Source organism: Buceros rhinoceros, unplaced genomic scaffold, assembly GCF_000710305.1.
Source record: "Buceros rhinoceros silvestris isolate BGI_N320 unplaced genomic scaffold, ASM71030v1 scaffold2313, whole genome shotgun sequence".
Lineage (NCBI taxonomy): Eukaryota > Metazoa > Chordata > Aves > Bucerotiformes > Bucerotidae > Buceros > Buceros rhinoceros.
The window spans coordinates 48,098-61,991 of NW_010404010.1; the positions used below are offsets into that span (position 1 = coordinate 48,098).

A 13,894-nucleotide genomic window follows, 5' to 3' on the forward strand; every position below is an offset into this window, starting at 1 on the left:
AGCTACATTTATTTTTTAATCTATATCTTCTTTTTCCCTTTTATTCTCTCACCTGCACCAGCCTGAGATGTTGCACACTGCTTTTTCACATATTGTCGTCTGCAGCCGTGAGCATTGTCTGAGGCTCTCTCTGTCTTCCTTTTCACTTGATTTCCTTAATTTTTGCATATAGTCATTTTTAAAATATCATTAAATGCATAAAAAACATGTGACTGTGGTACAGCGGTGTCAATACTTAAGTTTCTTTTAATGCCACTCCTAACATTCAAGTCTGTTCTTATTAGGGTAAAATTTAGACTGTACTTATGTGAAAAATCATAAATTATAGGTGTATCAACTTAGGGTTATCTATCATAGATTTCAAGGATATTAAATTACTTTAGGAAATACCAGAGTTTTATCACTTCAGATGCATGTTTTTTGAATGGCCAAAAATCACTGTATGCGTATTGACTGTATCTGGTATTCTGTGTCGCTCTTACCAAGAAACACCTTCTGTGTCAAAGATGATGTCATCTTAATCAGCAGTTTCTGTGTAAGCCCGCAGATGTGCTTTTACGAATCCCCTCTCCCAGCCTGGAACAAGTTGTTTTGTATTTCAGAATTGAAAGTGACTATTTCATTTTGGTGTAGTAAGTTTTATTAATAGGTACTATTTAGAATATTCGAGTGGCTTACAGATACCAATAGTGAAAACCAAACAGGAAACTCAAACGAAATGTCAAAGTCTTCAGCAGGGAAAAGAAAAACATGTTGCTAAAGCATGTTTCTATTAAAAAAAAAAATACATTTCTGTTATAATACATTTGTTCCTTAAGATAACTCTTCGGTATCTGTAATATCTTCCATCATGAGAAATTATTTGTTGTTTAAACATCTGTTTAGTTATAAACATCTGTATTTCCTTGAGATGAGCGTTTCAGGGCCCCCACTTAATCCTTCCATGAAGTCAGGGATGCATTTAATTTCAAGCAATCCATTGTTGTCTGTGTTCCAGTCTCTCTTGCAAAATGTCACCATCTGGAGAAGCTAGATAACAAAACAAAGAAAGAAGTAGTCTAAGTTTACAACCTGCTTATAAGTTACCTGTTTAACTAGCGTCTCTGTGATTGTAGCAGGTTAGTAGTGAAGTCTGTATGCTTTTAAAATTAACTTCATGTTACACCAAGAATGTTTGCAAATTTACTGAAAAATTGAAGGGATCTTCTGTACGTTTGAAAGTCTTCTGAATTCTTCTGGTCTTGAAGCTCTGAATTGATGGTTCAAGCTTTGGCTCATTTGGATGTCATAGTCATTACTTGTTTCTGCAAGAACAGTGCTTTTGTTCCTGCAGGAGATGATTTACCTTTTTTCTGACTGTAATTTCCTATAAGACTGATCAGTATGTTTCCTTCTTTTAGTCTGCTGAGGTTGAACTGAAGGGAAGGTCAGAATCGAATGGCCAGTTCGGGATGATCTGAGGCCATACACACTTTCTGTTTGTTTATTTTATGTTCATTATGGGGAATTAATAAGTTATTTGGTAAAGAATTCCATGGATGGCTTTTAGATACATTATTTCCATTTTTTTGAGGTGTTTATTAGTATGGTTGTTCTTCTGTTTTGGGTAACCTTAACTGTATTTACAGCGTGGAAGATAAATACTTAGAAATTATAATTTATTGTTGGAGTGTCCCTTTTTTTCCTAATTTTATCTCCAAAATGGCAGTCTCCCAGGATTTTTGAGTGAGGCACAGAGCATACTTCATAAGTTCTCAACCCTGGTCTGAAATTTCAAGGAGGGCAGTTTAGTTTTGATGAGGGAGTGATTAATTTTTTAAAATTAATTCAACATTTTACCTGTTAACTGTACTTCTCATTGCCGGGGTATTTTTGTTACTAATTTTATTTTTAAAGATATGTTACTGTGTGCTGGGCTCACATCTTCACTGCATTAAATGGTGGTTAGTAAATAGTCGTCATAGTCATCATTTTTAATCAGGAAATTGGATTAGTTTGAATTAGCAGCTGTTGTAAAAGTAACAACAAACAGTTACCGGTGTAAAGTAGATGAACCTCTGTTCCCCAGGGGCATCCTCCAGTGCCTGGTTAAATCTGTGTAATAACTTCTGCAGGTGTCACTGAATTTGCATTAATGCTTTTCAAATCATTATTTGCTTAAGGAATGGAAGTAATGGAAATCCAACTGTATGATTTTTCAAGGGGTACTTAGAGAGTGAAGCTAGTTTTTCTTCTTGTCTGGAAAGCCTTGAAACACTTGGAGATTTTTTCCAAGAGCCCGTTGTGTCATGGATGTAATTGGAATCCTTTGCTTCTCTGATCATCATCTTTGTGCCCTGGAGATGTCTCCCATTCATCCAGTTCACAAAGGGAATAATTCCCTATACAAACATAGAACTAGCCAGCTATAATTACCAATACATTCAGGAGACGTTTAGGAATAATGATCTCGTTTTTCTGAGCCCTTTTCTTGAGTACATGTAGCTAGCTAACTGTGAGAGAGACTTTTTCTGTTCACTGTCCCACAGTGAATAGCACAACAGGGATTTTTTTGCAGGTTATCAGCAGACACTTATACATTGTATGTTTTCAAATACCAGTGTTTTTCCAAAAGTTCATAATTTTTTTTTCAACCCATTAATTTTGCACAGATCCTTTCTTATTACTACTATTTAGAAATACTTTCTGTATCATGAAGAACTTGAGTAATTACAATCGTCAAGGATGACACCAGTTTTTAAAATGTAGTTACCTGGTTGTCCACAACTGGTAAGCACTGACATGAGTAACCAGGGAGTACCATGTACAGGAATGGTAGCTGATTATTTCCAAAACTGCTCCTGTTGTGGCTTACAACAGTGGAAAGTACCTTGTGATACTTCTAGAGAATATGCTGCTGCTGTTGGTATCTGTAGCATATGGTGGTTATGGCTATAATTAGTTATGACAGTGCTGTAGGGACCAAAATAACATGGCTTTTACATATATAGTATTGTTATGGTTGCAGGACATAGATTTTACTAAAATAACTTACTGACCCCCAGTATATTAACTTGACTGCAGTGTCTTTGATTTTCTCTGTAGGGTGTTCTCTCTCTTGTCTGTGAGGGAAAGAAACTTATCTCAAGTTTTTTATTATTACTGACCCGTTGAAGCACAACTATGCCAAAAGCTATCTGCAGAGAGACAGACTTATAGGGCACTTATTTACCTAAACTATTCTTAGAAACATATTCACCTTTATTTAAATTCTTCTTTTTTGGATTCTTTTTTAAATCCTGTCTTTTTGGACATTGTTTTATAGGCTGGATGAATTGTGAGTGTTTTCATACATATCCAAAGGCATATAACTGTTTAGGAATGATTTAATAGTACTAGATACTTAGGAAAATTGCGAAATGTTCCAGAAATATTTGTATTGTTGAATTTTAAGATCTGTTTGCAAACCACAGAGAGGTGTTAAAAATAGGTGATAAATACTTTTCAGTTTTTCTAATTATATCTGCTTGCAAAGGAATGATTATACAAAGAATAACGTTTCATACTTCTCACTAATTTCACACAGTGAATCGTGTAGGAGTAGACTGAAATCAGAAGTGATATTGTGATAGTGAGTTATGTGGAAGTGTTTTAGGAATTCTTGCTGTCAGATCAGCGGACTTGATTCATTTCACAAACACAAACCTTTTCAGTAATGGAAAGGTAGAATTGCTGTGTGTTCTCTTAATCCTCCACTCACATCGTTCTCCATAGAGTTTTATGAAGAGAATTTACTAAAGACTAGTATTTTTTTTTAAACCAGTGAATAAGTGTCTTAGAATATGATTATATTTATTCAGATTTCTATGCATTTTCATCAGCTGTTACTGCGAGGATTGTTAAATAGAAAAAATTAGTTTCGTTTTCAGTGTTTCAATCAATATGGATTTGTGTATGTGAGTTTATTGAGCAAAATGTCTATAATAATGAAGCCGCAACAGACTTGGGCTCCATATGCAGCTGATGCTGCTTCTTTTTGCAAATGCAGTGGACAGTGTAATAGGCAACACTTTCTCTCACGAAGTCTGAGTCCCCCTCCTTTTCTGGAGTGTACATCTGGTCAAGTGTCCCAAAGTGATCTGGTTTTTTCTTTGGAAGTTAAGGAATTCCCACTTGGCAGCTTTGTGCATCCTTACTGAGGTTGACACAATTCAGCAGTGGAAGTGAAGATAGCTTGCTAGGTAAGTTGTCCTGGCAGCTTTTCATGAACATTTCCTTCCCAGTGGTGGAGGGGAGTGTAGGTCTTCCCTCAGGGAGGAGTGCTGGTACTTAGTCCTCGGCTGGGTCCATATGTCTTGGTCTTCCTATAATACCCTGTGCTGCTCCTGAACTATGGCCTTCTTTTTCCTTCGCTCTTTTCTAATTGAAAGTGTTGGTGTCTCTATACCTTACAATTTGTGAAATGAAATACTGTGTGTGATAATAAGTATACAGTTCTCATGGATGAAAAAGGTTGTTCTCATACCTGGATCATGATAGATTTGTGCAAAATTCTCATGGAAAAGGTGAAACTTCACCACCTGACTGCTAGGCCTGTCCAGGCTACCTATCCATATCAGACTCATTTCTGTGCCTGCTGATCATGCTTGACCCTCTGCAGAGGTATAAACTGGGAGGCGGGTGGGCAGGGAAGTGCATGAAGTCAGCGCTGTATATAGCTGAGACTTGCGCTGCCCAGCTGAAATTGTTTGTTGCTGTCGCTTGGTGCAGACCAGCCCTTGCCGAGATGAGTACTGCGGAGTGCTGCTTCACTCATGCTCTGGCCGGGGCTGTGTTGAGTCTGTCAGCAGTACTGTGTGCAGGTCAGGCGGTTGAGGCTGTGAGCGAGTGTCTGCTACGTGTGAAGTTACTCCTTAACATACAAGTATTGAAGCTGTGTGTGTTTCCCTTCAGACATACCGACATGTAAAGCAATACGTTATTTAAGCTTTAGTTCTGTTCAATATGTAATCTTCATAGTTCTGTCCTGCGGTTGTGTTAAATTTATTAATCTTCCCTGGAAGCATTTGAGAAGTTCACAAATAAACTCCTGAACTTCTTTTAAGGCAAAAGATGTTATTAGCAAAGAAAGGATATAAATATGGCCAGATTTGATTATGTTGTTCCACAGATAAAAAGAAAGTAAGAGAGAAATCCGTGTTTTAAATTCAAGGAATTAAGCAACAAGTTCACACCAATGTCGTAACTGGGCACCAGTTCTAACAAGGTTTTCATGGGATTTCGAAACAAATACAGCAACCTAGTGAAAGTAGTCTGAGGTTTTCCTCATTTTAAGTGGAATAGTCAGGAACTGAGAATCCTGCCAAAGGACAGTTGGGTGTGAAGGACCAGAGTGGAAGACTCCTTGACAGCTGCTCCGAGTCTGCTGTTGGTGATATCCTGGAGGGTTGCATGGTGCAGCTTTATTACTTGTTTGCAGTTTAGGTAAAATTGTGGATGTTATTGGTGTGTTAAGGTCTGAATAATAATGTTGTGTGATCACTATTTTCCCTGTGTTTGACTGGGAGGGAGAATGCCTCTTAAAATACAAAGGAAATAAAAGGCTTCTTTCCATCTCCTCACACTGCCTGGAGACCTGAACCCCAGCCTGCTCTAGTGGGGCTTTTGAGGACCTGCGAGTAGGGTTAAGTTAGGACTGCAGACTTTGGTAATTAAAAAGCAGTTCAGACAAAGCCTGTAGCTGCCTGCTCTCTCTTCGTCCTCACTGTAAAATCCTCAGACATAAGAAACATTGCTGCTGTGGACAGGAGCCAAGCAGAAGAGCATCAATAAAATCTGCATTGTTCTTAACATTTTCTCAGGAAGTATTTTATTGCTGCCTTTATTAGTAGAAAGCAAGTGGGAATTAAAACAGTCTATGTTGAGATTCTGCAATCATCCAAAATATGTTGACTGGAGAAGCTTCAAATATGATAAAGAAATAATGTAGATCTTTTCTGTACTCTCTGTGAAGTGGGAGATAAGCCTGGGGAAATAGAGAACAGATGGTAATATTACCACAAATAAAAGCCGTAAGAGAGAAGGGTGAATAGACTCTGCAGTAGTTACAGGATGTGAGTTTTTTCCCTCCAGGCCAAGTAAGGAAGTACTTTTAACATTGGAGTAAAATTTTCTTTAGAATTCCTATTTATAGGACAGGACATTTTGAAGAGGAAAGTTTATACTACAAGAATTACTTGAAAATCTGGGAATTATTGTTTGTTTTCTGAATATTCTTTTTCTACTTGTTTTTTCATCAAAGGAGGCTATCATCCAGTGAAAATTGGTGATCTTTTCAATGGCCGGTATCACGTTATTAGAAAGTTAGGATGGGGACACTTCTCTACAGTCTGGCTATGCTGGGATATGCAGTAAGAAAACTATTTATTTCCATTAGCTTTTTTCTTAATATGATACTTTATTTTGTTTGCAATAACTTTTGTCTTACATGCATGATAAAGTTATGTAGATGTTTGCTATCTTTATGCAGAAAAATGTCCACAATCTTATTTTGCTCTCAGAAATAACTGTTACTCTATTTTCTTTGACAAATTAGCTTTGTTTATTGAATTTGCATGTTGTCTTGAACATGTGGGAATAAGCTAATTTTTTTGTGTTGTATTGTTAATGAAAAAATGTAATTATACCTTGATTGAAGGATAAAACGTGTAACCAAATTTGTCTTTTAAAGACATTAGCGTGAAAGAGACAAAATGTTCAATAAATCAGACTGTTAACAGAGTATTGTTAAAAGTTGTATTTAAGTGTAATTTCAGCATTTTCTGTCAGAATACATTAGGTTATTAAATACTCTATTTAAAAGTACTCCAAACTTCAAAGTATGTCTGTTTTAGCTCAGAGCACGCGTTGAAAATGTTTTTGTTTTTCAAGGGGAAAAAGGTTTGTTGCAATGAAAGTTGTAAAAAGTGCCCAGCATTATACAGAGACAGCCTTGGATGAAATAAAGTTGCTCAAATGTGTAAGTATCACTCATGCAATACAGTGCTCAATACCAATAATAATAGTAATAATGAATTAAAATAATGTAGCAGAATATTGTTTTTAAACTTTTTTGAGGTATTTTTTTCCTAAATAGCTGGCTTATTATGTGTTACCATGATTTCTGAAGCTCTAAAGTACTGTTCAAATTCATGTGAAGAGCTAACTGATTGGTATTTTACAGTGATTTTTTTTTTTTTTTTTTTTTTTTTTTTTTAAATTGTAAAATGTCGGTGTTTACATTCTTGGTTTAGGTTCGTGAAAGTGACCCTAATGATCCCAACAAGGATATGGTTGTACAGCTAATTGATGACTTCAAAATTTCTGGAATGAATGGAATTCGTATCCTTTTGAAAACAAGGCATCTTCATTTAAAACAATCTACTGAGATAAGTAAGCATTTAGTTCTGGCTTTTTTCTAGTTGGTCTTACTTTAAACACATAACGTAGAAAAACTGAAATATATACAGATGTAGAGCTGTCTAGTGCACTTGCCAGAGTGGAATTATCTTAGCTTTTCTAAACAGAATGTAAAATAAAAAAGATTCCCATGAATCCTGTCATGGTTATTAAGAACTAGTTTACTTAAAAACTGGAGTTTTACTGAAAAGATTTGTAATAACTGAGGCTTACAGGAGGAATGTTTTCTTCCTGGGAAGTGTGAGGGCTTGGAGATTCTTCTCTTATTTATGTGATTCTCTTTTGGCCAGGTGCTAAACTCTTTTTTGACAAAGGTTTTAAAGCTTTGCCTTTGAAATCTTTTTTTGTAAAAAAAGAAATGAAAAAGGAGAGAGACAAAGTAAAATATGACTGAATATTGTTCTCGGGGAAAATTTTGGGTCCATGAATGTATTTCATTTTGAGTTGAGCTCAAGTGAGTTTTCCTTGCTAATTATTTTGGGTATTTAAGCAGCTTATTATATTACTGTGCTTTCATTTACAGCTGGTATTTATGTGTATGCTTGTTGTGTCTTGGAGCCTTAATAACAAACCTCATTGTTCATGGTGTCATACTACCAGACAAAGAGACAGTTCCTGCTCTAGAGAGCTTAACACTTAAGTTCATTTTGGCAATGTGCCTTCAGTCTTCAGGAGATCAGGTTGCGATGTTCCTTATCAACTCTCGTCCTCTAGCAGAGGTATCTAGGAGGTGACTGTCGGTAAATCTGAATGCCCACTACAAAGCATCCTTTCAGAGAGGAGTGTGCAAGCAGTTTTCATCACATCCATCTGTCTCATGACATCAGTTATAAAACCTTTGGGTTTCTAATAAGTGAGAATGAGAGTGTGAGAGGAGTATTCTCAGTTACAGACTGGCATCTTAGCTGCTTTCCCTTTGTCTCATTTTGATTTGTTTCAAAAACAAATTCAGTGGTCAGCTACAATGGTAGAGAGCTGCTTAAATGTAGCTGAAGGTAGTATAGTCTGCTTTTTATTTTCATCAAATTAAAAGGAATTAAAATAAACCATACAGTTGCCAGTAGTCATTTCAACCTGAATATAAATGGTTAGTCATCAAGGAAATTGCTTAACATAGCGAGGCAAAGTTAGGGTTAGGGTTTCTTGCTGCTGCTCGTGCTACAAAAAATAGGTTTAAATTTATAAACTGAGATGCTTGTTAAGAAGTATTTTATAAATATCTCTATTGTCTAACTACATTTGTAAAAAAGAACATGGCCAAAGCACTTCAGTTCTTCAGTTATCAACTGTACAATTGAAGAATAATTATTTTTTTAGAAATGAAATTTTGTCTTTGTGTTTTCATTGTAAAACACTACTATGAAATAGGGAATAAGAAAATTCATTCATAACTAAACATAGAAATAACCTGTCTGTTAAACAGAGCAGTTTCCCGATAATATTCTTAAATTACTGCTAAGATTCAGATTTACATCCGTACTAAAGGTGAGAGCCATTTCCAAGTGTGAAGAGTAAATTTTGTTAGTCATAATATTTTGAAAGCATATCCAGACTTTATAATTTTGAAAGATAGCACTTAAGTTGACAAAACCACAAGAGACCATGTATTTAGTGAAAAATAAGGGTTCAGATAGCTTTGTGTTACCGGATTAATACTGGACAGCTGATAGTGATTTATTCAATTTCAGTTTTACCTTCATGTTGAAGGTTCTTCTTGTTATACAGAAGTTGTTTTTTGTGGAAGACCAATGTTGCTGCCTCGCCTAGATGTACATTTTTCAGAAAGACGACAGGATGGTCTGGTACTGGAGTCAAATTTAAATTACAGCTGGAAGTCTGTCAAAAGTCCTAACTACCAGTGAAAATATGATATCGAGTATCTTATGCTTTGAGTTTTCATGTGAACAGCTTGTGCTTCCTGAGTTGTGTTGCTTATTTGAGCAGCAGTTGGTTGCGTTGGTTGATTGATCAACTCCTTTTTATCTTCTAGGGAAAATAATCTTTGGTGCAGGTTCTTTTGGGAGGGAGCAGGTAACTGATTTTTAACATTTTGCTGCTATTTGTTTCCATTTAAAAAAATTGTCATATTAGTGCTACGTTGGTGTTACTGAGATGAACAGGTTGAGAGAAATACAGTAATTTGAGAGTTTTTCCGTGCTCTGCTGTTTCCAGCTTCCTTTGGGCAAGCCACTAAATACCAGTCCCTTGACTTGTAAATTGAAACAACATATGCTTCACAGAGGCTTGATTAATGGTTATGGAATACATTTAAAAGTTAAAGCAAGACAGAAGAGAGGTGGGTGAATCCTTTGGATGGCTAATACCACAAAATGTCGTGGAGCTTCCAAACAGGGAAATTTGTCAGGAACCATGTAGCATAGAATTGGGAATGTGCAGAGCCATTGGTGTGCACTGTGTGTCTGAAAACAGTCGTCTTTCTCTTAGGAGCTGTAGTAAGTGTTTATATACAGGGGGACACATATACAATATGTGTTATGCTCTATTAGACTGATAATTTTTTTAACTACTTGTACATTTTAAAAAGATGGCAGTTAAGATTTTTTTGGGAAGTAACAGAATTCCTGAACTTGGGCACTTTGGTGTTTTCAGTAAGTGTAGATTATTCTGTTGGTCTGCACTGGATATTTATTAGAGCCTTAATAAATGTTTATTTGAGTGTAGCCTTTTTTTTTAGTAGAAGATTGAGATGATCACATAATGAAACTAGTGTTTGGAGAGACAAGAGAAAAAATAAAGGAGAAAACATGTCCAGTACAATCAGACATTATAATAATTGTAATAGGTTTATCTCCAAAGAATATACCCTAAATGCTGCCAATCCAGAAAGAACTGAGATACATCCAGAATTGTTCTGTATTGATTCCAGAGACTTACTTAATTTAGCTTAACTAGTCTTTAACCCTCATCAAATTTCTAAATGCTCCTGTAATGTGTGTTTGTAGATAGATAGTCTTAGGTCTTTAGCCAAGAAAGAAAAGTTTTAAGTACTTAAGCCTGTCAGCTGGTTAATGTTATATTTGCTCTCCCTTTGGTTGTTCTGCTCAGTTTCTCCTTTTCAGACATTCCTCAAACTGTTTTGAAGAGCGTTTTGTAAGAGGCCTCGCTATGAAGCTGGGTGGGCTTCATAGGTTTATTTTTGCTGGCAGACTTTTTGGACATGCTCGTCTGTCAGGATGTCGGTGCTATAGGATGATCCTGGGGCTTGCAAGGCCAGTTTCCTAATAGTTAAGGCACAGCTTTTGCCAAACTCTTTGTTGTGGGCAGTGTGGCTTACAGTTAATGTTTTTCAGGTCTGGATAGTAAACCAGAAAGCAGTGACATTTTTGCATACCTACTCCAAACCCTGAGCCTCATATATGTCTTCTCCCCATCCCAGTGGCCTCCCCAGTACTGAGCATGCCTGGAGTTTGTCTGCATCCATCCAGCAAAACATTGCAATCTTATTTTCAGGTAGACGTGGCTTCTCCTTGTGGTCCTCCCTTGTCTGCTTTTGCTATTCCTCCTTGCATCTTCCTTCTTGTTGTCCTCCCCTTGCCTATCATCTATTCACTACTCTACACCCCTTTCTCTTGTGTTTACTAGCAAGGTTTAGCACTACTGTGAGTGCAAGGAATGGCAGGAATGTGCATCAGAGAGTCTGCAGCAGCAGTTGTCTGAAGGATTGTGGGCAAGTGTTCTAAATTTCATTTCTGAATGCTGCAGTGTCTTGCAATGCTACGGCAACACAGATTTCAGACAGGCAACTTCGCTGTGTGGGGTAAGCCCTGCAGAGCTAATGTGTTCTGTGCATCCTTTTTGATGCCTGTGTGCTTTGCTAGCGACTAATGTTCATCGGGTGCTTGTGCAGTAAAGTAACCAAGAGTATTTCCTTTTCTGAATGACACAGTTTTAGAAAGTAGACTTGGTTGGTATGATTGGGAAATGACTATTCACCATCTCCTTTAATAGAGGAATTAAGGAAGATGAAGTGAGATGGACGGGTATCAACAGTCAGAATGTTAGTTCTTCACAAATGACTGGGCTTGAGACCTTTTAACTTTGGTCTATCTCCAGCATAGGGGATGTAGAATTTAAACCTTCAGTTAGCTTTATGCATATAGGTGGGTACTTGAGAAGAATTTAAATGATTGATAGACAAGGTAAGTCTCATTTTAACACAAGGCAGTGACTTAAGATCAGTGCTAAGACTCTAGTTAATAAAACTTAGTTAGGTAAGACTTCTCCCCTAACGGTGTGGTTCCCTGTGAATGGTCTCTCAGATACAGTCTAAATTCATCTATTGAGATTTTGCTGTAGTATCCGTCAATGAATTTTCTGTTATTTCTATTACATTATTCTTGCAAGGTTGCAGTATCATGTTAACATTCTGATTTCCAGGAACATTAAGGTCATTCCCAGCTCATGTCTGAGGATTAGCTTCATAGAGTAAAATTGTATAATTTCTTGCCAGAATGTTGTGAATGATAAAACTTAATTAGCTTGAATAGCTAAATATTTTGTCAATAGAAAGATAACCTACCCAGTTTTAGTAAGTATAGAACCTCTAACTTAGGAAGCCATTGAACAACAAATCACTGGAAGTTCGTACCTCTTCTTTTTTCCTAATACTCTTCCCTGATCATCTTCTATTGACCTTTGCTGGTGGTGAAATTAAACTTCCTGGCATTGTGATTTTTGCATGTTGCTTCTGAGTTCCCCGTTTTCCTTGTTCTTGAGTTCTTTGGTGATTGTCATTATTCTCTGCAGTTAAAACTGTAGGTGATAAGAGAACTGTTCTCTTACTACTTCAGTCTTTGTTGTCAAGTGATTCTTAATTGAGCCTATTCAAGAGTGTGTTTAGTATGGTTCATTTTCTAAAACATTCTTGCTGCAGACTTTTGTTCTTGAAACCTTCTATTCATATAATTTAAAATTTATTAGAAACTAGAGATAATAGGCCAAATCAGTAACTGCTTTTTGAACTGTTTCGAAGAAAACAAAGATGAATCAGTTATTTTTCATAATTACCTATTTCATTGTTCACCTTAATGCTATTGTTAACGTGTAGTAATAAATGACAAGATTTTCAAAGTTTAAATATTTTAATTTGTTCCACCTTTGGGGCACTGTTCTTGTATGTGTTTATATAAAACTGAAATGTAGTACCAAAGCATATACCATGTTCTGCTCATTTTAGGGGGAGCTGTTTTCCATCTGAACAGGGCGATTATTGCTTTAGCCAGTCTGCAAACAAACATTTGCATTGATCTCATCAACAAGTTTATATGCAAATTATCCTTAATTAAATCCCAGATGTATGTATGGTCTTTGAAGTACTTGGACATCATCTCCTAAAATGGATAATCAAGTCCAATTATCAAGGCCTTCCCATCCGTTGTGTAAAAAGTATAATTCGACAGGTAAGATTTGTTAATGTTTTAATTAGGTTTTTCCACCACATCAGGTTAGAACACTGATATTTCAACTGAGCTCTTACTAATAAGTATCTAAGGTAATCTCAGGGGATTTGTAAGAGCTTCTTACTGGATAGCCTGCATTTCTGCATGCTGGGGTTTTTTGTTTTGTTTTGTTGAGGTTTAGGTTTCGGGGGGTGTGTGTTATATCAAGATTTCCCACTAAAGGGAGTTTCCTGAGCTGCATGTGAAGGTAAGAAGTTGAAGTAATGAGTTATTTTCGTAGATGTAAAGAGATTCATATTCAACTGCAGTTTTGGCTGAAAAAACTGGTATTTGAAAAATTGTTGTCAATCTGTTTAAGTTTTTGTAGAGTCAGAGGGTTAACAAGATGAAACAATTCGGAACATTTCGCTGGAACATGTTCTTTCAAAATATGTTCTTTTACTGTACTGTGAAAATCAAATTGGTGAGACGTGATCTCAAGGAGAAATAGTGTCTCAGCAAGGAAAAATCATATTTTTCTCTGTGACTGTATATGCTGTTAATCTGTGTGAGGTTAATGCACTGCACTGTGCAGTACAAATGATGAAGTGTGTTGGCACTTAGGAAACTTGTATTGCTTTTCATCAGCATTAACCTCTTATTTTATTAATAAGCAATCTGTTAAAGTAGTCACTTTCTCTGTAATTATTATTGTATGTCAACTGGTGAATGTCAACCTATCAGCTCTTTTATCAGAACTAGCTAAATAACCTGACTGATGCAGTTGTTAGTTGAGATTTTAGGTCCGTGAATTCCTATACAACTATGTGGCTCAGATCCTAGAGATGAGGAGAAATGCAGTGCTCCAGCTGAACTGAGCTGCCTGCTCAGAAATGGGACTCTGTGTATTCGTATTATAAATGCATATAGATATCCACTGTTTTCAGTAAACACTGTCTTTTTTTCATTTGGAGTGTTTTTGCTCTTGTTGCACCATTGTCCTGCAGTTTGACCAAACTTTGAGAAATCACAGTGTAATTTTTGATACACCGGGTTCA

The 13,894-nt window shown here is 36.4% G+C and overlaps 1 protein-coding gene across 1 annotated transcript in view; it reads left to right on the forward strand.

Moving 5' to 3' along the window:
• Nucleotides 1-13,894, forward strand: part of SRPK2 (SRSF protein kinase 2) — a 95,605-nt gene that overhangs the window by 48,084 nt on the left and 33,627 nt on the right. The window contains exons 3-6 of the mRNA XM_010133196.1: nucleotides 6,281-6,389; nucleotides 6,910-6,997; nucleotides 7,272-7,359; nucleotides 12,751-12,857. Coding sequence (XP_010131498.1) covers nucleotides 6,281-6,389; nucleotides 6,910-6,997; nucleotides 7,272-7,359; nucleotides 12,751-12,857 — 392 coding nt within the window. The remainder of the gene's footprint in view (nucleotides 1-6,280; nucleotides 6,390-6,909; nucleotides 6,998-7,271; nucleotides 7,360-12,750; nucleotides 12,858-13,894) is intronic.